This window comes from Trametes versicolor (assembly GCF_000271585.1).
Source record: "Trametes versicolor FP-101664 SS1 unplaced genomic scaffold TRAVEscaffold_1, whole genome shotgun sequence".
NCBI classification, from domain to species: domain Eukaryota; kingdom Fungi; phylum Basidiomycota; class Agaricomycetes; order Polyporales; family Polyporaceae; genus Trametes; species Trametes versicolor.
The window spans coordinates 1,933,220-1,954,763 of record NW_007360321.1 but is presented as its reverse complement, the minus strand read 5'-3'; the positions used below and the strand labels follow the sequence as shown (position 1 = coordinate 1,954,763).

General features: G+C 57.7%; 10 protein-coding genes across 10 annotated transcripts; 8 read left to right on the top strand and 2 right to left on the bottom strand.

Annotated features, from left to right (window-relative positions):
- Positions 1 to 629: 629 nt before the first annotated feature.
- Positions 630 to 3,892, bottom strand: TRAVEDRAFT_68170 (uncharacterized protein; the record flags this gene model as incomplete). The annotated part of the gene is made up of 10 exons (XM_008034655.1): positions 630 to 1,424; positions 1,480 to 1,620; positions 1,670 to 1,744; positions 1,795 to 1,918; positions 1,965 to 2,010; positions 2,061 to 2,543; positions 2,596 to 2,746; positions 2,797 to 3,015; positions 3,066 to 3,460; positions 3,520 to 3,892. 10 exons carry the CDS (start codon positions 3,890 to 3,892, stop codon positions 738 to 740), a joined length of 2,694 nt encoding a protein of 897 aa, XP_008032846.1. The 3' UTR covers positions 630 to 737.
- A 459-nt stretch (positions 3,893 to 4,351) lies between these two features.
- Positions 4,352 to 5,072, top strand: TRAVEDRAFT_108933 (uncharacterized protein; the record flags this gene model as incomplete). The annotated part of the gene is made up of 3 exons (XM_008034654.1): positions 4,352 to 4,745; positions 4,797 to 4,958; positions 5,008 to 5,072. 3 exons carry the CDS (start codon positions 4,352 to 4,354, stop codon positions 5,070 to 5,072), a joined length of 621 nt encoding a protein of 206 aa, XP_008032845.1.
- Positions 5,073 to 5,355: 283 nt separating this feature from the next.
- TRAVEDRAFT_139028 (lish motif-containing protein) lies at positions 5,356 to 6,628 on the top strand. Its single transcript, XM_008034653.1, has 5 exons — positions 5,356 to 5,367; positions 5,426 to 5,499; positions 5,674 to 5,869; positions 6,064 to 6,435; positions 6,493 to 6,628. The coding sequence occupies exons 1-5, from the start codon at positions 5,365 to 5,367 to the stop codon at positions 6,529 to 6,531; spliced, it is 684 nt and encodes a 227-aa protein (XP_008032844.1). The 5' UTR covers positions 5,356 to 5,364; the 3' UTR covers positions 6,532 to 6,628.
- Positions 6,629 to 10,529: 3,901 nt separating this feature from the next.
- TRAVEDRAFT_111299 (Pkinase-domain-containing protein) lies at positions 10,530 to 12,232 on the top strand (the record flags this gene model as incomplete). The annotated part of the gene is made up of 6 exons (XM_008034652.1): positions 10,530 to 11,109; positions 11,166 to 11,424; positions 11,475 to 11,616; positions 11,666 to 11,938; positions 11,998 to 12,086; positions 12,142 to 12,232. 6 exons carry the CDS (start codon positions 10,530 to 10,532, stop codon positions 12,230 to 12,232), a joined length of 1,434 nt encoding a protein of 477 aa, XP_008032843.1.
- Positions 12,233 to 12,634: 402 nt separating this feature from the next.
- Positions 12,635 to 13,052, top strand: TRAVEDRAFT_111382 (uncharacterized protein; the record flags this gene model as incomplete). The annotated part of the gene is made up of 2 exons (XM_008034651.1): positions 12,635 to 12,808; positions 12,867 to 13,052. 2 exons carry the CDS (start codon positions 12,635 to 12,637, stop codon positions 13,050 to 13,052), a joined length of 360 nt encoding a protein of 119 aa, XP_008032842.1.
- A 515-nt stretch (positions 13,053 to 13,567) lies between these two features.
- On the top strand, positions 13,568 to 13,942 carry TRAVEDRAFT_87487 (uncharacterized protein; the record flags this gene model as incomplete). The annotated part of the gene is made up of 1 exon (XM_008034650.1): positions 13,568 to 13,942. A coding segment is annotated over one exon (375 nt), but the record flags the coding sequence as incomplete, so codon positions are not given.
- Positions 13,943 to 13,982: 40 nt separating this feature from the next.
- TRAVEDRAFT_68166 (DUF866-domain-containing protein) lies at positions 13,983 to 15,893 on the bottom strand. The gene is made up of 11 exons (XM_008034649.1): positions 15,873 to 15,893; positions 15,734 to 15,817; positions 15,618 to 15,674; positions 15,357 to 15,554; positions 15,207 to 15,296; positions 14,526 to 15,149; positions 14,384 to 14,472; positions 14,305 to 14,317; positions 14,133 to 14,250; positions 14,052 to 14,075; positions 13,983 to 13,990 (listed from the first exon to the last, which is right to left on the bottom strand). The coding sequence occupies exons 1-6, from the start codon at positions 15,876 to 15,878 to the stop codon at positions 15,096 to 15,098; spliced, it is 489 nt and encodes a 162-aa protein (XP_008032840.1). The 5' UTR covers positions 15,879 to 15,893; the 3' UTR covers positions 13,983 to 13,990; positions 14,052 to 14,075; positions 14,133 to 14,250; positions 14,305 to 14,317; positions 14,384 to 14,472; positions 14,526 to 15,095.
- Positions 15,894 to 16,124: 231 nt separating this feature from the next.
- Positions 16,125 to 17,029, top strand: TRAVEDRAFT_139014 (mitochondrial 37S ribosomal protein RSM24). Its single transcript, XM_008034648.1, has 3 exons — positions 16,125 to 16,323; positions 16,379 to 16,713; positions 16,768 to 17,029. Exons 1-3 carry the CDS (start codon positions 16,275 to 16,277, stop codon positions 16,957 to 16,959), a joined length of 576 nt encoding a protein of 191 aa, XP_008032839.1. The 5' UTR covers positions 16,125 to 16,274; the 3' UTR covers positions 16,960 to 17,029.
- Positions 17,030 to 17,151: 122 nt separating this feature from the next.
- Positions 17,152 to 18,746, top strand: TRAVEDRAFT_139011 (carbon-nitrogen hydrolase). The gene is made up of 6 exons (XM_008034647.1): positions 17,152 to 17,210; positions 17,276 to 17,426; positions 17,482 to 17,874; positions 17,931 to 17,950; positions 18,004 to 18,366; positions 18,429 to 18,746. Exons 2-6 carry the CDS (start codon positions 17,284 to 17,286, stop codon positions 18,470 to 18,472), a joined length of 963 nt encoding a protein of 320 aa, XP_008032838.1. The 5' UTR covers positions 17,152 to 17,210; positions 17,276 to 17,283; the 3' UTR covers positions 18,473 to 18,746.
- Positions 18,747 to 19,551: 805 nt separating this feature from the next.
- On the top strand, positions 19,552 to 21,287 carry TRAVEDRAFT_33124 (cell division control/GTP binding protein; the record flags this gene model as incomplete). The annotated part of the gene is made up of 8 exons (XM_008033770.1): positions 19,552 to 19,786; positions 19,843 to 19,971; positions 20,029 to 20,110; positions 20,162 to 20,296; positions 20,348 to 20,465; positions 20,524 to 20,891; positions 20,948 to 21,194; positions 21,252 to 21,287. The coding sequence occupies 8 exons, from the start codon at positions 19,552 to 19,554 to the stop codon at positions 21,285 to 21,287; spliced, it is 1,350 nt and encodes a 449-aa protein (XP_008031961.1).
- Positions 21,288 to 21,544: the final 257 nt, after the last annotated feature.

Here is a 21,544-nt window from a genome sequence, read left to right as displayed (position 1 = left end):
CTTCGGTCGCCTGAGAGAGGCTCCGAGGGAGATCGTCGGCATTCAAGTTCGGGTAGGGTATCTGGATCACGGTGTAGCCCTCTTCACTGAGCTACCGCAAGCACTATTTCAGCACGCGGCGCACGCGATTGGACAAATATTGCATACCTGTTGGCACCAGGAAGTTTCCGACTCTGCGATGAAGACCACCAAAACCGGCGGCTTTGCGACAGAGGCAACGGTGTTTGGGAAGATACGCGACATGGCCACACTGCCTAGAGTACCTAGATGTTATGTTGAAAGCAGAGTAAGGCGTAGAGACGTCCTGCGATATCGCTGCGCAGTGGGAATCCATAGATTCAAACTCGTGATAACGATGCCCATTCGGGACGCTATTCCTCTCGCGGTCTGCTGACGGCCAGTGAGGGACCATTGGGGCTAGATCTTTAGCTGCCTCCATACCCACAGAGAGAAAATGCTGTGGAAGATGCTCTCGGATATGAGCGGTTTACGACAGGGTCCGAGTAAACAACTCGAGGAATGACGGCAGGGAACCAAGCTGCGGGACCCTCTGGCGCCCACAAAACACGCGACAGCTGTGGCCGTTACACGTCTCGATTGTGATGCACCTGGTCGATCTATGAGGGGAGAAGACGTTAGCCCCGACAGGTCGGGTACGACACAGATGTGAATAAACAGCAGTGGTATGTATGAGTCCGACAGCAATGCGAGTGCAGATCCATAAACAAGTCCTTCCATTACGATATCAACGGGTCGCCCTTCTGGTCTATAGGCGTGCCGTTAGCCACGCTCGCCCTTCCTCTACTTCGCCCGGACGGTGCCCGGGTCAGTGCCGTAAGGTGTACAGTCTCCGTGTCGATCTTGAGCTCGCCCGTTTCCTCATCGGGATCGTCCGATGCATACGCCGGTGGAGGCTTGTCCCCTTCGTCTTCCTCAGGCTCGAGCTCGACCGGCCTCGTCCAGCGTGCCGCAGCCCTGCTTCCGTCCACGTACTGCAGCGTGGTCGGCCCGATGTCGCGGAGCTGCTTGCTGAACCGCCAGCCCATCGCGCCCCGGTTCCCAAAGCTCGCACGGCTCTCGCTGCGGCTCGAGCCGTCCATGCTCAGACGCACGCCCGCGCGCTTCTCGTCGTCCAGACTCGGCGGCTTTGTGGGCAGGGCCCCAAGCATGCGTGGGTCCGACGGGAGCAGTAGGGGAAGCATGAAGCGCGAATCCAACAATTCGCCGAGCGGGTCAGGTGCCTTCGCTGGTTCCCAGAGCAGCTTCTCCTGTGTGCGGTCGAAGAGCGCGTCGATGGAGCGCTGGGCGGCGCTGCCCTCCTGAGAGATTGAGGACGATTGGTCGGAGGCGATCGGGACCTCGTGAAGAGACGGCGACGCGCTGACGCTGACGCTCTCGTCGCGTTCCCGTTCCCGCTCGCCGAGCTGTGGTCGCGAACCTCGGTCTGTGCTCTCCACGAATCAGGACGACCACTCTTACCTCCTTCCGCAGCTGCTCCACACCCATCTTGACGCGATGGCGCTCCCAATCCTTCTGTAGTTGTGCGAGATATTGATTGCATTCTTCGGTCATCCGACCCTCGTTGACCTCGTACTTGTAGTCTCGAACAGCTCGACGCATCTAGGCCAGGATCAACACAAGCCCCCCGAAAACATACTTTACGACTAACCTGCAATGGATTGAGGTGCTTCATGGTCTGGATCGTGGCTATGAGGTTCGCGAATTCCGTGATAGACGACGAGCACTGTCACCGGGATCAGTACGCGTCATTAAAGGCATCGTGGCAGGTTGTACCTGGAGCCAATTCAGCAGGTCGTGTACGGGGGCGAAGTGTGATCCCACGCCTCGAGGCAGCTCCATGCTGCTAATCCACTCTTCGATTACCCCCAGATTCATACTGATCTGCACCGCTCGGGATCTGCGCGAGATGAGTACGGCGACTTGCGACGGCTCGTGTGACCTACCGGCAAATATACTTCTTGCGCGTCAGGACCCTATTGAAGATCTCGCCTAGAACGGGCTCAGCACTAATCCACGAAGAATAAGAGGGCGAAGCGTACACGCTGTCCAGTACATGACTTGTGACCAAAATTGCGTCACGAGCGCGGGGTTGATACCGGATAGTATGAGGAGGGTGTGTAACGCGGTCATGAACGATATCATGTCTTTGGGGCTCGTGGGAGGAGGGTGTAGAGGATCGCTGAATAGGGACTGCAGTGGAGTAGCTGAAGATGGCGCGCGTGCGCGGGACAGAGTTTGTCGGAAAGAGGCGAAGGTACCAGCATTGGGTGGTGATGTACCCGACGGTGGTGGAGACGGCGGTCTGCTCGCCTGTGTAGGAGACAAAGGTGGAGCTCCGCGCACGGTGTTGGCGCTTGAGGCCGCTCCGTTAGCCTTTTTCTTTCCCGCACCGAACGAACGCAGGAAAGACCACTCCGACTCGAACTGGATGGATTCAAATTCGCTTGAAAGCGGGGAGTAATCCAGTAACGCCGCGTCCAGCAGTGAGTCGATCCTCCGCTCGGCGAACCGGATGATGAACACTAATCGACACTTTAGCACATGGTCGCTTAGCTCGGTACTGGGAACACGTACCAAACACAGAATTGAGAATCTCTTCGATGAGCGCAAGCGAACCCAACGCATCGCATGTCCGGCTAATGGCGTTGTCGCAACGCATAAGGTGAAGCCAGATCGTCGTGTTGTATAGCCAGAAGATCAGGTAAGTTGGATCCTCCGCATGGTTCTGTGGAGAAGCTCAAGAACCGTAACGCACACTAACAATGTTTAACTTACGAAGAAGACGTCCTCAATGGTGTCTGTAGCCCCGATTATCAGGTCTTCTATCCAATTGTGATCGCAGCTCAAGCAGGCAAACCGCGCTAGCATATATAACGCGTTGGCAGGTTCAGCATTCCGTAGCGATGGCGGGAAGTCTGTGATTAGTGACTGGAAGATGTCTGGCAGGGACATTGGCGAGAAAACCAGCATCGACGAGAAATCTGGCGGCGGTGTCTGCAGCTCGCTCTGAGAATACGACGCGACGCATTGCCGGAACGACTCACAAGCACAGCGTCCGAAAGGGCATCATCATCCCCCTCCTCGTCGGACTCGAGGGAGAAGAACGTGTCCTCGTCCCCCCACCATTTCGGGGATATTCCAAGCAACTTCTCGACCGATTCCTGGACGTAACGCCGCTTCCCTAAGCGGCGCATTCGCTTCTCGAGTGATCGTCGTTGGTCTTCCATTCGGCCGCCTTTCCACCCCGCCTCTCGCATTGCTTCCTCGAGCAAGAACGCAACATCCTCCCGGCCTGGCACAGTGGAATGCGCGGTGACAATATCCAGAGGGGTCAGTCCCCGCCTTGTGAGCGCTAACGGGGAGGACCCGTGCGTGACAAGAAAGGAAACCAGAGTCGGCGGGGAAAGCAATGCGGCGTAGTGCAGCGGTGTCCATCCGGCTATATGTGCGCAGCCACTGTGAGATCGACCAACTGGCGACAGTACGGGTTGCACGTACCATAGTCCGACGTGTTGACATCGCAGCCTTCAGAGACGAGCAACCTCACGCACTCCTCCCGCTCGATGTCCCGCTCCGACTCAGAACCAAAGCCGAGGATAGAGGTGCTGATCAGGCCGAGGCTGTCTTCGTCATGCTTCGAGAGGTCGACATACGTCTGCGCCTGCGGGTCAGAGAGCAGGAAGGAGAGCAGGTTGATGTCCGCGAATACGCAGGCGCGTATTAGCGAGTGGGTGACCAGCTCTGCCTTCTGGGAAGGCGCAAGGCTAACACTGGGTGATAACAGATCCGAGATCTGGGCGGGTGTGGGGTACAGGGGCTGCAGGTCGGGCTCGACGGTCAGGTCGACGGTTCCAATAGAGGAGGATGCCATCCGGGCTGAGGGTGTCGTTGTGAATGTGTAAGTGAGCGGTTGCTAGCGATCCCCGCACAGACTCCCGAAAGCTTATATTGGGCCCGCAGACCGTCGGTGAGTTCCCGAACAGCGGATGGCGTCACGAGACGAGGATGCGTCCGAGACAGATGTAGAGCACGGCGTCGAGAGAGCGAAAGATGGCGGACACGGTGGAATGGACGATGCGGATGGTTTGCAAGCACGGACACGGTGGTACGCGAACCCGCGACGCCTATCCGCGCAACGGCTATGGGCGCTTATGTATGCAAGTATTACGCTCCAGCCACGTGCTCGCGCATCGCGAAGCGTCCTGCTCGAGTCTTTGCTCAACGCCACGACCTCTTCCTCGGACTCATCTGCTCTGCTTCCAATATGCCCCCCGCAAAACGCACAAGACCTTCGAAGGATGCTATTCCTGAGCAAGAAAACGACGATGAGATGCTTGCCGGCTCTGGCTCCGGATCTGAGCAGGAGGCTGGATTTTCCACGGACGCCGGCTCTAGCTCCGGTGAACCCGACACCGACGACGAGATTGCTGGGTCCAAGCTAGTAAAGTCGAAGAAGACATTGAAACGGAAACGGCGCGCGACGGATGCAGTCAACTTCGGTGCGACGCTGCAGTCGCTGCTGACAACCGATGCACCCGAGGCACCACTTTCCCTCAAGCCGTCCGTAGCGAGGAAACGCAAGGAGGAAAAGCTCGAGGCAAAAGGGAAACAGGTGCTTCAGGTTGAGAGGAAGGAGAAGGAAGACAAGGGGCACATCACCGACGTTATAGGCGGCTGGGGCGGAGAGGGCGAGCGGGCACTGAGGAAGGTGGCTCAACGGGGAGGTAATATCATCCCCTGCTGCACTGATACGACGTTACTGACATTCCGCACAGTTGTCAAGCTTTTCAACGCCATCCAACAGACACAGGCTGCATCAGCAACCGCAGCGGAAGAACTCAAGTCGCACAGAGGAACGGGAAAACCAACGCTCCCCGCACCGTCATTCCATGACAAGAAAAAGAAGGGCAAGCCCAAGGACGCCATCGTCGCTGAAAGTGAGAGCATAATCATTTGCGTACATGAACCTGATCTAACTTGTCGCAGCAAAATTCGGTCAGGATGACTTTTTGGACCTCATTCGGTCCGGCGGGGTTGTTTCAAAAGCGTGATCTTTCGCCCACAGAGGCTCTGTCCTGTCGCTTTCGACTTATATGCTGTAGCTCTATGTCAAACCACCTTGAGGGACGTGCATGTATATTGCCTGCGCGCTACACATACATATGCATGATCGGGGTCAGATCCGCCAGGACGATCCAATGTGATCGCACGGAGAGCGTGGCACGTTTTCATAGCGCCCACAAGTTTTGGGCGCTTCTCCTCTTAAATGACGCCTTCGAGCTTGCCCTGAAGCGACCGCGTTCCTTGCTATAAATCTTCTTTCTCGTTCTGCCCGTGCTCCTCATGGTCTGTACCCGTCATTCTCGGTCCTAGAGCTCTCCGCTAACCATGCCACGAAACCTAGCCAACCCAGCCGAAGGCGAAGATCTATCAAGAAGAATGGGAGAGGCGGCTTCATGATGTCCAGGTCTCGAAAGAGTGAGTCTTCCTTCTAGGTGCGCGGCCGTCGTCATGGGATGAACAATTTAAATGGGAATCTCTCTGAACTCCTTGATGAGTAAAATAAATTGCATGTATTATCTGACCTTCGACGCGCCACTTCGTTTCGTTCTCGCGACGGAACATTCATGCTGACTGCGCACGACTTTCTAGGGATCTGAACAGGCTCGTCATGGACTATCTCGTCATTGAGGGATACAAGACCGCCGCCGAGGAGTTCAGCAAGGAGGCTGGGATGGAGGCTCCGGTGGACTTCGAATCCATCGAGAATAGGATGAACATCCGGGAGGCGCTGCAGCGCGGCGATGTCGGGGACGCCATCACGCGCGTGAATGATCTGAACCCTGAGGTGAGTTGCTTTCTTTGCTATCGCGATGCGCTGCACGCGCCCGCTCGAAAGGATTAAAACTTTTCATGCACCACGCTGAGCCCCTTCGGGTCGATGGTGAGACTAAACACCAAACTTCAGTCTTCAATATGATTCTCGTCTACATGTCGTCTCAGTTGAACAGCATCAGAGCTAATTGCGCCGTTTGTTCCTAGATCCTCGACACAAATCCGTCTCTGTACTTCCGGCTTCAGCAGCAGAAGCTCATTGAGTACATCCGGCAAGGCAAGGTCGCGGAAGCACTGGAATTTGCTCAGGAGGAGCTTGCTCCCCGGGGTGAAGAAAGTCCGGAGTTTCTGTCCGAACTCGAGCGCACGATGGCGTTGCTAGCCTTCGAGTCGTCTCCCTTGATGCCCACGTCAGTGAGCGAGCTGCTATCTCCTGCGCAGCGCTTGAAGACCGCGGCGGAGGTGAACGCAGCGATTCTGGAAAGCCTCAGCCAGGGCAAGGAGGCGAAGCTAGTGGGGTTATTACGCCTACTGTGCTGGGGCGAGGCCATGTTGGAGGAGCGTGCTGATTTGCCGAAGGTGCGTACTTGGCGTTTTGAACGTTTCCGTGATGTCTCATCGAGTTGCGCCACATAGCTTGACCTCAGTGATGGAACGTTCGGCGCCAACAGATAGGCAACGTTCGCCGTGCTGTTTCGACCGTGTTGTTGGCGCGCTGTGAGATACCATGTATTATTACGGACATGTAATATGGAGACATTTGCGATTCGGCATAAGACGACCGCGCAGACGTGTGCAGCAGCTCGTGCGAACGGGGGGACATCGATCCGGTGCATTGAGTGATATTGCGCGGTATGTAAGAAGACAACAATCAGATGATCGCGAGGGGAAATTGACAGAGGAGCGTACTGACATTGCACAGTAAGTAATGAAACGGCTGCCCTGGAACTAGGAACGCCGAGGAGGGTATGAAGAACGCAAAAAGCCGCTGCGCAGCACTGCGAGGAACCGGAGAAGTATGAACGAGTCCGGGCTGGCCGCACGCGACGCGGGGAGCGCGTGAGGGGCTGGGAGAGCGGCGTGCGCAGTTCATTTCGGGCGCGGGGGTGAGGCAGGAGCGAGGGGGGCAGATGGTGGATAATACAGAGGGTGCGGTGCGAGAGCCGGGCGGGAGGCAGACACATGCTGGGGAGGGTGGGCATGAGGAGTTCATGTGCACGGGAGGGAAATGCTAGAAGGGCAGGGTGGGCGCCATGAAGACGGAGGTAGAGAAAGAGGCGAGAGGCCGCCCCGGCGAGCCCCCGCAGATGTGAACTGCGAAGCCATCTCGAGAGGCGGCCTGCCGATGCTTAGTCAGCCGGCGGTAGCGTTCGCCCACCCGCGCTGTGCCTTGGCCACTCGTCCGGCTCACTCGCGTCTTCTTGTCGTGCTGCACGACGACCCCCGCGCCCTCCTCCTCGCCCTCCGCGCCCCGTCGCACCTCCGCACACACACACCCCGCCCCCGCGGCCAGCTCCCTGCCGGAGCACGTTCTCTTTGGCTGCCCGAGGTCAACGCGCCTCCACCCACGCCGCCGCTCCTTCCTCCTCCCCCGAATCATCGCGACGGCTGATCACTCACGCTTGCCCGCACCCGTCTCTTTCTTCCGCTCTCTCTCCCCGGCTGCCCACAGCCCACCATGTCCGACGATACGAAATCCGTGAACCACCGGTACCGACGCCCAAAGCGCGTGCTCGTCGTCAGCAATGCCTCCCCGGAGTCGAGCAGCGAGGAGGGCATTCCGCCCCCAGCAGAGCCGTTCAAACCCTATGGCTACGCACCCCGGCCGCTCCCCAGCCCCTCCGGGCATTTTCCTTCGTCGGAGTCGTACTACAGTCCGTATCACCGCGACACCGTCGTTCCGCACCCTCCACCCTTAACCACCGACATCCGTTCTTACCCTCCGTCGAACCCCTCCAATGGCACGCTCTCCTCTCCATCAAGCAGCAGTTCACCCGCCGTCGAGTCTACCCCTCCGCCCAGCACTCCGGGACTAACTGGCCCGGGTAGCCACCTCACAGATGATGGTACCGTCACACAGGAAACGGTCAAGCCCCCTTCGTCCGACCGCAGCGACAACACGCCGCCTGCCTCAAGACCAAGGCCCTTCGAACGCCTACGGTCGCACCTTCCTGGCGGGTCTTTCCCGATTCGACGAGGGTCCTTGAGCGGGTCTCATCCAGCCACAGTACGTCCATCCGCTTGTTCCGCCGTCTCTTCCTCTCACCGGCCCTGCAGTCGCCTACCGTCTCAACACCGGACTCGTACACTCCCTCCGGCACGATGTTTCGCTCAAGCCCGATGGACAAGGTCATCGTGCTGGTGACCACCGACGCTGAAAACATGCAAGTTGTGGATATCACAGGCGCCATGACTCCCGCGTTCATTCGGGAGCGAATTTTCACCAAGGTGCGTAAGGAGATCGACGCACCACCTACGCGTGGACTTAATACGCCATCCCCCAGCTGCAAATTTCGGACGAAGATCAGGCCAAGTACTCGATCTATCGGACCGAAATTGGGCAGTTCGCTATCAGCGAAGCCCTCCTCGACGAAGAGCTGTTCAGCCTCTACAAAGAGTTTGGCGATCATCGAGGCAGTCTCAAGTTGCTCGTCTCGCATTCATCTGCGACAGTACATGAGCCGGTCTATGACCCCGTTGCCACTTCCACGGTGAACACGATCCCGCCCCCAGTCCTCCCGCAGCAAGACCTCTATGCGCCCCTCCGTCCCAATCGCGCGGGACGCATCCGGCAGAACAGCCAGTCCTCCGCAAGCGAGGCTCATCCCGCCGAAGTTGGATACGAAGCGTCGGTGTCCGATGATCTCGACCATGGCGACATCGACCCGCCACGCGACGTGCGCGAACACGTCCGCCCACCCATCTCGCGGACGTTGCCGATCCCAGGTCATCGCCCACCTTCTCCTGCGGGGCGCCACCGATCCCGGTCTCCTGCCGGTATGCTGTCTCCGGAGCGTAGCGTCCGCAGCCCGGAAGCATATCCGTACCGCTCGGACCCTTACTACGCTGCCACTGGCATCCACCCGGGCACTTCTCCGAAGAGCTCGAGGTTCGCCGAAGGGTCACACCCATCCTCGACAGAACCCTATTCAAGCGCTCTGGCCGAGCCACCTGTGGAGCGGGAGAGAAGCCACACCAACGACGGCCAGCCATCTAGCTACTCGAATCGACAGTGGCGAGCGCACAAGGAACGGGATGCTTTGTCGGATCGCGAGCGGAAACGGGCTGGACAGCGTGGAGATGCGAGGAATGCGAGCCCGCGCCATCAGAGGAATCCTGAGTATGACCCCCTCGAAAGAAGCCATCGTCATGATCCATGGACGATGGTGCCCTCCGATATACCGTCCAGCAGCTACAAAAATGACAAGGCCACCGCCAACCCAGACACCCGTCGCTTCCCCTTGAGCCCTCCATCCATTCCAAGTGCGCTCCTTCCACGTCCGCACGGAGGCTCCAGCAACGGCACGAGCGAATCGTCGCGCAAAACGGCCAAGAAGGTTCCCGCTGCCTGGGCTGTGAATTGGAAACATGGAGTGGGTGCGAGCAGCAAACCAGAACCGAGGCCTCCTCCCCATGGTCTCGTCAAGGGCGCCGCGAAGAGCATGAACAACCTCAAGGAGGCTTACAGACACCCCTCCAGTCTGCAACCGGGGCGCAGCACACGGGCGCCGCAGCCTCCTCTCCCGCTGGTGACACGTCCTTCAACAGGGGGCAGCATGTCCGGGGGACCATCGTTCCCCAGTGCCTCCTCCTCGGGAGAGGCCTCGTCCGCTCACACGGAGCAAGGGCTGTCGCCGGATATCCTTCGCGCCATTCCTTCTCCAGGTTACACGCGGCAGCAAGCGACGTCTTACACTGGCAGTCCGTCGGGAGTGAACACGTACCTTGGCTTGTCGTCGCCCTCTCATGACCCGTTCCCACGCCCACACTCTGCGCTTGGGGATGGCGGTTCGTCGCCGTATAGTCAGCCGCGGTATATGCACTCGCCTCAGCACTCGGAGACGTCCTACGGGTCCACATCCCAGCGGCACCCATCCGGTCCTACCCACGGCTACAGCACGTCTGGTCCCGCCCACCCGTACAGCGATCGCGACGAGGCCTTCCGGACTGGCACTCAGGTATCCCGTTCATACGGCGAGTCCCACATGCAGATGCCTCCCTCCGCCGCTGAGCATCCCATGCGGGTGGCCAACGGGCCGCGCACCCCACCTCGCAGCCCCATCGCAGGTACGGTGATTGCGCCAGGCCCAAGCAATCTCTCAGAGCCAGGCGCCGTATCCCCGAGCACACCTGGCCTTGCGTTTGCTCAACGCGGCGCGATCGACGAAGATGGCAGCATGAACACCCTCAGGGGCAACGAGCGCACCTGGTTGAAGGGAATCATCGACGAGGACGCTGCAGCGGAGTGCACGATGCGGCCCAAACAGCATATGCCGCCTGCTGTGCAGCTGCCCACTCCGCCTCTCACCGACATGTCGACGTTCCCGTCCAACGTTTCGAGTGTCATACAGGACTGTGCCTCCGAAGGCGGCGATTCGGACGACAGCAGTGAAGACGGCGGCACCATCTGGGCCAAGAAGCCGGTGAAGGCTCTTGACGCACATCCGTCCCAGATGCCACGGTCGAGCACCCGGCCGCCTCTCGCCCCCCTCAGTATCGAGAGCTCACCCGCATCGGGACATAGCACACTACCCTCCAACAACTATGGCCCCAATCTTCCGGGCTTGCCACCTATCCCGTCCCAGCCTCCCCCTCCCCGCACGCCCAGGAGGACGCCAGCGATCAACCGTAAGGACCGGATTAGCAAATTTGACAACAACTTCGATGTCACCTGGGCGCCGCGTCCGCCGCCCGAGGTCATGTATGAGCGCCTCGAGGAGTACTTCCCCGAGCACGACCTCGACAAGCCGGTCATCGAGACGCCCTCAGGTGGCGCGTCGCCCACGTCCACGGAGGCTCCTGCCGTCCCGATCACGCAGCGCTTCAAGCACAAGAAGTCGATCCGTGTCGTTGCCGCCGAGCACAAGCGGCAATTGGACCGCACGTCGCGCGCGGAGGATGCTACGTACGCGCCCATGTCGCGCAAGCGGCACACGAAGATGTGGGGCAGCAAGCTGGAGGAGGTCACGACGGAGCAGGGCAAGGGTCCCGCGTCTTCTGGCTCCGACGCGTCGCCCGGCGGTGGTGCGAAACGTAAGTAATTCGCCCGTGTTGGTCGCACTCTACTGACGTGTGTCATTTACGCGCAGCCATTTTCCGATGGGTGCGGGGTGAGCTCATTGGCAAGGGCACGTACGGCAGGGTGTACCTGGCGCTCAACGCCACTACGGGTGAGATGATCGCCGTCAAGCAGGTCGAGATTCCCCGGACGGCGAGCGACAAAGACGACTCCCGGCAGGTCACGGTCGTCGAAGCGCTGAAGCTCGAGAGCGAGACCCTCAAGGACCTCGACCACCCGAACATCGTGCAGTACCTCGGTTTCGAGGAGACGCCGACGTTTTTGAGCATGTGAGTACACAGATGAGTGCTAGTGGGCGTCGACTGATTTGCTTTGGTAGCTTCTTGGAGTACGTACCTGGTGGTTCGATCGCGAGTTGCCTCCGGAAGCATGGTCGCTTCGACGAGGAAGTCACGAAGTCGTTCACTGGGCAGATTCTCGGCGGCCTGGAGTACCTCCATTCTCGGGGCATTTTGCATCGGGTAAGTCTACCTTGCGCCTCGTCCCTACCAGGCATTGACTTTTGTGTAGGATCTCAAAGCGGACAACATCCTTGTCGAGACTACCGGCGTTTGCAAGATCTCCGACTTTGGTATCTCCAAGCGCACAGACGACATCAACATGGCGGGCGTGCATACTTCGATGCAGGGCACCGTGTTCTGGATGGCGCCGGAAGTCGTGAACTCCAAGGGCAAGGGCTACAACTCCAAGATCGACATCTGGAGTGTCGGTTGTGTTGTGTTCGAGATGTGGACGGGTCAACGCCCATGGCTTGGTCGGGAAGCGATGGCGGTCCTGCTTCACGTACGTCCGCTCCCTGCCTATGTTTTCTTCGATGCCAGTGCTGACGACGTCGGGTGCAGTTGTATCATACCAAGCAGGCGCCTCCGGTACCCGAAGGCATCGAGCTTTCTGCGCTCGCGGACGACTTTAGGCTCAAGTGCTTCGCAGCGTGAGTACTCATACCTCTGTGTCGCATGGTTTCAATATGCTAACGGCGAATCTAGTGACCCCGACCAACGTCCTTCGGCTTCGGAGCTACGCCGGCATCCCTACCTTGAACTCCAGCCGGGCTGGTCGTTCGTCGGCTTCAAGTAGTTAGGCTGTACGCTATCACCGGCTCGCCACCGTATGTTTACTTACATTTTCCTATCTCCCATCGCCTACCCCATCTTGTTTCATACACATGCTCAATAGTACCACCACACGCCTCACGGTCTTTCTCTGGTCTCGTCACACACATCCCCGTATATCCCCCGCATCGTACACACCCTTGTAGCACTTTAATAGTATCAGGATCGCGGTTGGAATGCACGGACTCCGTTATGCCTATGATCGCATGTACAGCATGAAAGATTAGCACTTTACTCCAGGAATTTCATAGCCTGTCGTTTATTTCTGTCGCTCGCGGCTGCTCGGAGCGGTGCTGCCGCCTGCGCTCAAGCATGACGTCACATTATAAGTACCTCGCGAGGGTGTACTTCATGGCGCCTATCCATCATGCAAACTCTCGACGAGGCACTGCACAAGCCGACCGAGGAAGAGCAACTGCAGGAGACGGAGCGCGAAAACGCGGCGATACGCATCCAGAAGGCATGGCGAAAGCGGATGCGCAAGCGTTACCTGGGCGCGGACTTCCTCTGGAAAGACCTTGCCATACACGCCCGGATGCAGGTGCGCCACCACGCCCGATCACCACCACCTGCCTGCCAAGCTCACGGGCGCAACATAGGTTGACAGAGATGCCGCCGGCGAAGGGAAGAACACGAGCCGCGACCGTTGGCGACGAGGCATCTTCCTGGCTACGCGCCTCCAGGACGGGGACGACATGCTCAGGAAGGGTGAAGGTAGCACTCATCCCGACGCGGCAAGGAAACACCTGGAAACACAACATTGGTTGGAGTTCATCGACGGGTGAGCAATTGTGCGCGCGGACTTCGCGATTGGTCTTTGCTGACCGTGGTTCTTCACCAGTAAACACCGGTACGGTTCGAACCGTGAGTACGGCAGTATCACCTGCAGGTCGCAGCTACTGAATGCCGCGAACTGCCACCACCCCATGCAGTAAAGGTGCCGTTGTCAATCAAACTTAGGCTTCCCAGGCACGAGCTGATACCGCGACGCAGTACTACCATGACAGGTGGAAACACGAAGACACGAAGGAGAACTTCTTCAGATGGTAACCGGCTTCCGACGCTGTCACCACCTATCACTGATACCCCTCAGGCTAGATCGCGGGGGCGGGAAGGATCTTTCCCTGAAGGAGTGTCCACGAGAGCAGCTTGAGAAAGAGGTGCGCTGTTTTCAGCTGCGTACGGAGCTCCGCCAGGATCATTGACCCCCGCCTTTAGAGAATCACGTACCTCTCTCCTTCACAACGTCGGTACAGTTGAGCCGACATGTCCATTATACTGCTCATACAACTCCGCAGGCCTCAACTACCTGATTACCATCGACAGTACTGGCAAGCTCCGGTGGGCACGTAATGGAGAGCTGGTCGACACCACTGCCGGCCGGTACAAGGACGCAGGTGGTGGGCGGGGAATTGTGCCATTCGAAGCACCCGACATCACCCATGAGCCCAGGGCCAGCTTCAGTGCCCCTTCGCCGGACACAGGCCCAAGCTCCGGCTCCAACTCCTCGCTCGCGGACAGCCAGATGATGCATTATGTCGGCCTTCGGAGACAACCGAAGAACCCTGTCAAGAGGGTGTTGTGGAAGAACTTCACGCTTAAAGGATTGGTGGACAAACTGCTCCGCAAGACCATCAAGCGCAATACCTGGATCTATGTCTCGGTGAGTACCTGCAGCACAGAACCTGTGCTGATGATACTGATGTCGTGCAGGACAAAAACTGTTCGTGCCTGTGTTCCTTCCATTCCACCAAACTGTGGTTGCTTATCTGTTCCCCTTGCAGTCAACATCTACATCGGGATCAAAGGTGAGTCTAGAGTCGAGAAGGTACGATGAGGGACGTACCTTAATAGCTGTACTATAGCGCCAGGAACTTTCCAGCATTCGTCGTTCCTAGCAGGTGGTCTGGTTACCTCCGCCGGTTTGATATCGGTCAAAGACGGCCTCATACATACCCTGTCTCCGCTGTCTGGGCATTATAGGTGAGTATTATAACCACATCAACTCGAGTATGATCACACTCTAAACATTTTCAGGACGTCGATTGATGTAAGTTCCGGTGGAACACGCACCCCTCATGCATGTCGCTCATATGCTAATCCAACCGTCCGACAGCACTTCCGGCGCTTCACATCAGTGCTGGAAGAGCGCGGCGTTGACATGGACAAAGTTCAGTTCAGCAAAGCTGAGCTTGCTTTGTGGGGGTATGTTTATTTACTTGATAAACCAGCGTGCACTGACGTATAATCCGCGCTAGAATTGAGCACATCAAAAAATTCAAGAAGAAGCAAGCCGAGCTGCTCAAGACCGCCGGGAAGGAGACGACGCATATGGTTGGAAAGACGTCCCTTCCTGGTCGTAAGTCCAATGAACACGCGCACGACAAGCAAGAGACAGCAGAAGGGAAGGAACCTCAACGGGAGGAGCAACGAGTTGAGAGCTCCGGCGGCGGGGGTTCTCCGGCGACGCAAACCAACCGGAGCGACAAGTTAGAAGCCGATGAGGAAGAGTCAGCGCAAGCTCAATCCGGTCACAGACCAAATACTTCCGGCGAAAGCGGCACACCCCTGGGTGCGCACTCGGGAAACGACACTTCCGCGTCTTCCTCTCCCGCTCCTGAGCCTCATGTCTGAGGACGGAAGGCCAGGCTTTTCTACGGCGATTTTAGACACTTACGCAGATACCCAGAAATCATGTCCGGATTGTAGCACTGATGCATACCCTTTATTCGCTGACTGACTATGGGACGTTAATCAGCACCTTCGTATACCACGGACATCTGTACCCTTCGTTGATGTACAAACCACGAGCTTGTTTTTTTGTATCCTTATGCTCTTGCCCACTGGCTCTCGAAGTTAGACACGCCGACAGGCAGCGATGACTGAGTAGAAGATATGGCATGAGCAAGAAGACACGGTGAAAAACTAGCTGCAAATACCTTCTCATCATAGTCGACCCATTCGCCCTCCTCCAAGTCGACTTCGGAGAAGACCGTCCCAGACTCCGCGCCAACGCATTTCCAGATTCCCTGAGGATGGTATAAACAACATGAGTGGATTAGCGAAATATTAACAAATATGTATCCTACCCTTGGGTCGAACCCAACGAACTCCAGACCTCGGCAGTCGAGCGTCAGGAAGGGCAAGAACTGGCCGTTTACATCGGCCGAGTAGGGCTTTGGTTTTTCGCCGGGTTCGAACTTCGCGGAGGATTCTCGTTTGCAAAGACCACAGCGCCATACGAAATGCGCCGTGCTCCCCTTGCCCCCGGAGACATCGCGCTCTTCCTGTAGCGATGTGGCGTATATCAGTGCTGCGGTATCGTATTCGGGGTGAAAGGGGTACCGTACGATGCGGTTCAAGGAGACCATCTTAGGGTGTTCCTCATTGCAGCTGTTGCATTTTACCTGCATCAATCATTGTCAGCCTGAGCAGGTGGACTCACGCCCTGACGGGAAGAGTCGACCTTGAAGAAGTATTCAAAGTCATCCGAGGCTGGGACAAGATCTGTGACATTCTCGAGTTCGGCTTTGATGGAAAGAGAGAGGCGCTATGGATACGCTTATCAGCCATAACATCCCCTTCGTTCATACTGACGCACTCACGACCATCGTGCTGGGTGGTGGTGGCGAGTGGCAGAGATGCGATTAGCAGGGATTACCATATCTGGACGCAAGAGCTTCCCGATCCCATCTCTAGCGCCAGACGCCGGCCAGCTTTCGAGTTTCTCTGGTTTCGGTCTCTCACCGCTCGACCTCGGCGCAATGGCTCTCGTTCGCTCCTGCAGGGCTGCTTTCGCGCCATTGCACCGCGCCAACCGCCTCCACACCTCTGCTGTCCTTTCTGCCCGCCAAAATGCTGCTGCCGCCCCAGCATCCACCAAGCTCAGACGCGTTGTGCCAGACCTGGAGCCGCTGAAGTTCGACGACGAGGTCCTCGAGGACCAGGTCCCCGCCGAGGATGACGCGCCGGAGCCGACACATAAATACCTCGAGCAGCAGCGTAATATGCTATACTACCTCCGACTAATAGAACACGAAATGCCCAAGCTTGTCGGTGAGTAGAACCTTGCACTTACGTTTGGTATGTTGCTGAAGTGGCATACCTACAGCATACCGCAAGCCGTTCGTCCCCCCTAATGCATCCCAACCTCTCGTTGTTCGCTCTATCTCGTATGGTGGAGAGCCGCATCCAGCTGCCGCCAAGCGAACTATTGTCGTTCCGGTGGCTGGCCTTCCGCTAAAGAACGAGGCGGCGATTCACAAGTTCAAGGTGCTTGCGGGCGTTAGGTGGAGCCCGGATGCGCCTACGAACTCTGGGATTGACTCGGAAGAGAGCGGAGGAGAGCACGGGTACTTCAAGATATCTTGTGAGGACTTCCCGAAGCCGGCTATGAACTTGAAGTGGGCAAGTGACACTCTCGACCGGCTGTTGGCCGCTGCGAACGTGCGTACCGCCCATCACACAAACATTTATACCACTCACGTTCTCTTTATGCAGGACACGAGGGAGACATTTGCCGACATTCCCCTCGACACCCGACACATCGAGGCACGGATACGCAAGGCGAAGAAGGGCGGTCACATCTACGGGCAGCAGACTCACCGGCCATCACTAAAGGACTTCCCCAAGGAGTGGCTTCCTGCACCAAAGCCTGAAGCAGCGGCCGCGCCTGGTGCAAGTAGTACTTAACTGCCGTAGCTCCCCGTGTCCCCTTCACTATTCATTTGCATCTTCTCGGAGCGCATCGTCCGGATTCACCCTGTACCCGCCGGGTTCGAACGCGCGTGCTTATGCAGCGAGTGTGTATAAGAGCCTTCTGCCGCAACGGTCGAGCACGGAATCCGCTCGTAGCATCTCGCGATCGTGGGAATGACTCGTCCAACTGAATATCGGGTTCGGCAGGGTGGACGTTCTATACACCCATGAGGTAATCTCGTAACGTGCATCCCTTGTATATATGTGCCAGTGTTCCCTCCCTGATCCTTATCCCTGTCCTCCCATCCAGCACCAGACATGGCGAACACTATCAAGGCGTCGGTAGTGCAAGCAAGCACCGCGGCTTATTCCTTGCCTGACACCTTGGACAAGCTCGAAAAGCTGACGCGCCTTGCCAAGGAACGAGATGGCGCGCAACTCGCGGTGTTCCCGGAAGCATTGTTAGTATACCCAGACATCGGTCCATGTCCACACGAGCTGATTACCCTGTAATAGCATCGGGGGTTATCCCAAGATGTCGACGTTCGGCCTGGTCGTGGGTGATCGCCAGCCAGAGGGACGCGACGAATTCGTTCGCTACGCCAAGGCAGCCATCGAAATACCCTCGCCTGCGATCACTAGGATTGAGCAGATCAGCAGGGAGACGAACGTCTTCATCGTTGTAGGTGTGATCGAGCGCGACGCAGGGACGCTCTACTGCACGGCGGTGTTCGTTGACCCCGAGAAGGGGTACGTGGACAAACACCGGAAGCTCGTGCCCACCGCGATGGAGCGCGTCATATGGGGCCAGGGCGACGGTTCAACGCTCCCAGTTCTCGACAAGAGCTTTGAGAGCGCGTCTGCACCGGGTTCCACTGTGAACACCAAACTGTCTGCTACGATATGCTGGTGAGTGCCCCTGGTGTGCCGCTAAAAGTCTTGATGCCTGAACGTGTATTGTGCAGGGAAAACTATATGCCTCTGTGTAGGTTGACAGTGACACCTCGTTGTTCACGGTATGGCTGACAAGTCAGATAGTGAGGACCTACTACTACTCTCAGGGCACACAGATTTATTGCGCACCCACTGTCGACGCCCGGCCGGCATGGCAGCACACGATGACGCACATCGCGCTCGAGGGACGCTGCTTCGTCCTTTCCGCCTGCCAGTTCGCCCAAGAGAAGGACTACCCGCCCGACCACGCCGTCGCCAACGCGTCCGCGCGCGACCCGAACAACGTGATGATTGCGGGCGGGAGCGTCATCATCAGCCCCCTGGGCAAGGTGCTTGCGGGCCCACTGCTGGATGCGGAGGGTGTGATCTCGGCGGAGCTCGACCTGGACGACGTACTGAGGGGCAAGTTCGACCTGGACGTGACGGGGCATTATGCGAGGAACGATGGTGAGTTGTGTGGTGCTGCTTGTTCGTTAAACCACGGCCTTATGTCTCTCCTCCTGCGGTAGTCTTCGAGTTCAAGCTTCGCGAGCCCCCGGCGACCAGCTCATAGTGATTCGTTTGTGTATGAAGAAATGTACATGGGGTACGTCGAGTCGAGTTGACAGTGTCTAACTTCGCCGCTTGTTATCGTTATCCAGAGCCAAGGTGGGTGCAGGGCCGGATCAGCGATAGTTCATCGACATCTGGATCCCGTCGTAGAAGTGACGGAGAGAGATTGCTTCGGTGCCTGCACGCTGCCTGCAATGTCGAGCCTGTTTCCTCTTCGACCAGCGGTCAACAGAAGATTGAACTCTGCAATCAAGGAGACGAGTGCACTGCTGGATGCGATCCCACCCCACAATGTAGTGAAATGGCGTATGAGCCATCCTCCTGACCTGTTACTGGGAAGGGCTTGTTACTTCCATACGCTGATGTCGGAACCGTGGACGCTAACGCAGCTCACGTTCACTCGTGCGAGACAGCGCGATGCGACGGACTCGTATCCGCATTACTGCCTGTGTCCTGAGTAGCGCCGCAGATGAGATATGACATGCGGCTTGCCTGGACGGCGATGTGGACGGCGGATCCCGGATGACGGGAACGGTTGTGAAGCCGCAGTGACGGGAAGGCCGCTGGCAACCTTTTCCTTCTGTACCTTCGCCACGTCTTCGCAGCACTCAAGCGCAAGAGGAGGGGCGGCAGGACTACTGGAAGGACGAACATTGAGTTTCCACGCGTGTACTTCGCTGCCGCACGCCGCAAACGTGCCCGGAAGTCGAGGGATGGATATGAAGGGAGACGAGGAGCGCGCGTTGCGGCTGATGACCATGTCGACCCCCAGCACGCCCCCCACCATCCGCGGCAGCCCGCTGCACTGGGTAAGCCTCCGCTACGTAAAACGCACGCGAATATGTGGTGAACAGAGAGGATGTGGTGTTGTTGCAGATGGTCCTGCCCAAGCCTGGTCTGCGGTTTGGCGGCGCCACAAATTCAAGCAACGGCAAACAAGAACAGCGCTCGCGGCCTCCTTCGATTTCTCCCCCCGTTCCATTCCTCGCGGCCATCCAGGTAACGCAGGGCTCCGTCGACTCCCAGCCCCATCCTCCCCCCACCGACTCTCTCTCCTCCTTCAATCCCGCCGCCTTCACCATGTCCGACTACGACTCCACCAACGGCGACGCGTCGCTCTCCCCCAACGGCACCAGCAGGATGAACGGCTCCAGTCCCTCCCTCCAGCAGCCCGCGACGTCCCCCGGCCCCGACGCCGCCCTCTCCTCCATCATCCGGAAAAAGCTCATGGGCTTTGTCGGCTTCGCCAACCTGCCCAACCAGGTCCACAGGAAGAGCGTTCGCAAGGGCTTCCAGTTCACCACCATGGTTGTTGGTACGTAGCAACACGTTACACGCGTCAACTGTACACAGCTCAAATTCGCCCTCTAGGCGAGTCTGGCCTTGGAAAGTCCACCCTCGTCAACACCCTGTTCAACACCACGCTCTACCCCGCGAAGGTGCCCCTTCCCCCCCACGCTGAGCGCCCCTCGACGGTCGCCATTGAGAGTATCAGTGCCGGTGAGTAGGCACATGTACAGCGCGTCAAACCGCGTTTAACGTGACGTGCAATATCAGACATTGAGGAGAACGGTGTTCGCCTGCGCCTCACTGTCGTCGACACCCCTGGTTTCGGCGATTTTGTCAACAACGATGAGTGGTCAGTTGCACCTGCACGCATGGTGTTCGCACCGCTCACGTTTCTCAACAGCTGGAAGCCTATCGTGGAGAACATTGAGGCTCGCTTCGACTCTTACCTCGAGCAGGAGAACAGGGTCAACCGGCAAAAAATCGTGGACAACCGCGTCCATGCTTGTCTCTACTTCATCCAGCCCACCGGTCACTCGTGAGTATCTGCTGCGTACGCGAGAAGTCCCGAGGCGCTAACCCCAAACAGGCTGAAGCCGATTGACATTGAGTTCATGCGCCAACTTCACACGAAAGTGAACTTGATTCCGATCATCGCCAAGTCGGATACCCTTACCGACGAGGAGGTTGCCGAGTTTAAGGCCAGGGTATGTCGCACGCCTTCCTTGCTTCTGGATGCAGAGGATTGATAGTTCTTCGGAATAGGTGCTGGCCGACATCCAATACCACAACATTCACATTTTCGAGGCCCCCACGTACGAGAATGAGGATGAGGAGGCTGTCGCGGAGGCCAAGGAGATTGCGAGCAAGATCCCCTTCGCCGTCGTTGGCTCCGACAAGCTGGTGAAGACGCCAGATGGCCGTGAGGTCCGCGGACGCGCATACCCCTGGGGTGTTGTTGAGGTCGACAACGAGGACCACTGCGACTTCGTTAAGCTCCGCCAGATGCTCGTCCGGACTTACATGGAAGAGCTCCGGGAGTACACCAACGACGTCCTCTACGAGAACTGGCGGACGGAGAAGCTGCTCAGCATGGGTGTCGTTCAGGATTCTACCGTCTTCAAGGAGATCAAGTAAGTCCTGCTCATTCGCTCAACATTGCTAGCGCATTGCTAATCACTTTCAACAGCCCTGCTATCCGTATCCAGGAGGAGCGCATCATGCACGAGGCTAAGCTCGCGAAGATGGAGGCGGAGATGAAGATGGTCTTCCAACAGAAGGTGCAAGAGAAGGAGGCTAAGCTCAAGCAGTCTGAGGAGGAGCTTTACGCCCGGCATCGCGAGATGAAGGAGGCGCTTGAGAAACAGCGTCTTGACCTCGAGGACAAGAAGAGGCGGATTGAGAGTGGCCGTCCGTTGACACCCGAGAAGGCGAGCGTACGTGTACCACCGCGAGTACATGGCAGGCGCCTTACTGACATCTCTGCTTTGCAGACTGGGCGCAAGAAGAACTTCCTGCGCGGCGGTTAAGGGATTTTGGACGTGTATTTCTTCCTTGTTCCGATCTCCTCTGCTTTGTCCCAATGGTGTTGCCTTACCTAGTGCCTTCTACTCGTCGTCCGCTGCGTTATCGTATCTTCTCACCTCATATGTTTGTCGCTTCTAATCACTCGACAGTGTCCGCCTGAACACTCACCCACGCTCCTTACCCCTTACACCTGGATACCACCTTGTCTCGTCGTTTTATCAGTACTGCGGTCTGGTCATTCCCTACACACAAAACCTGT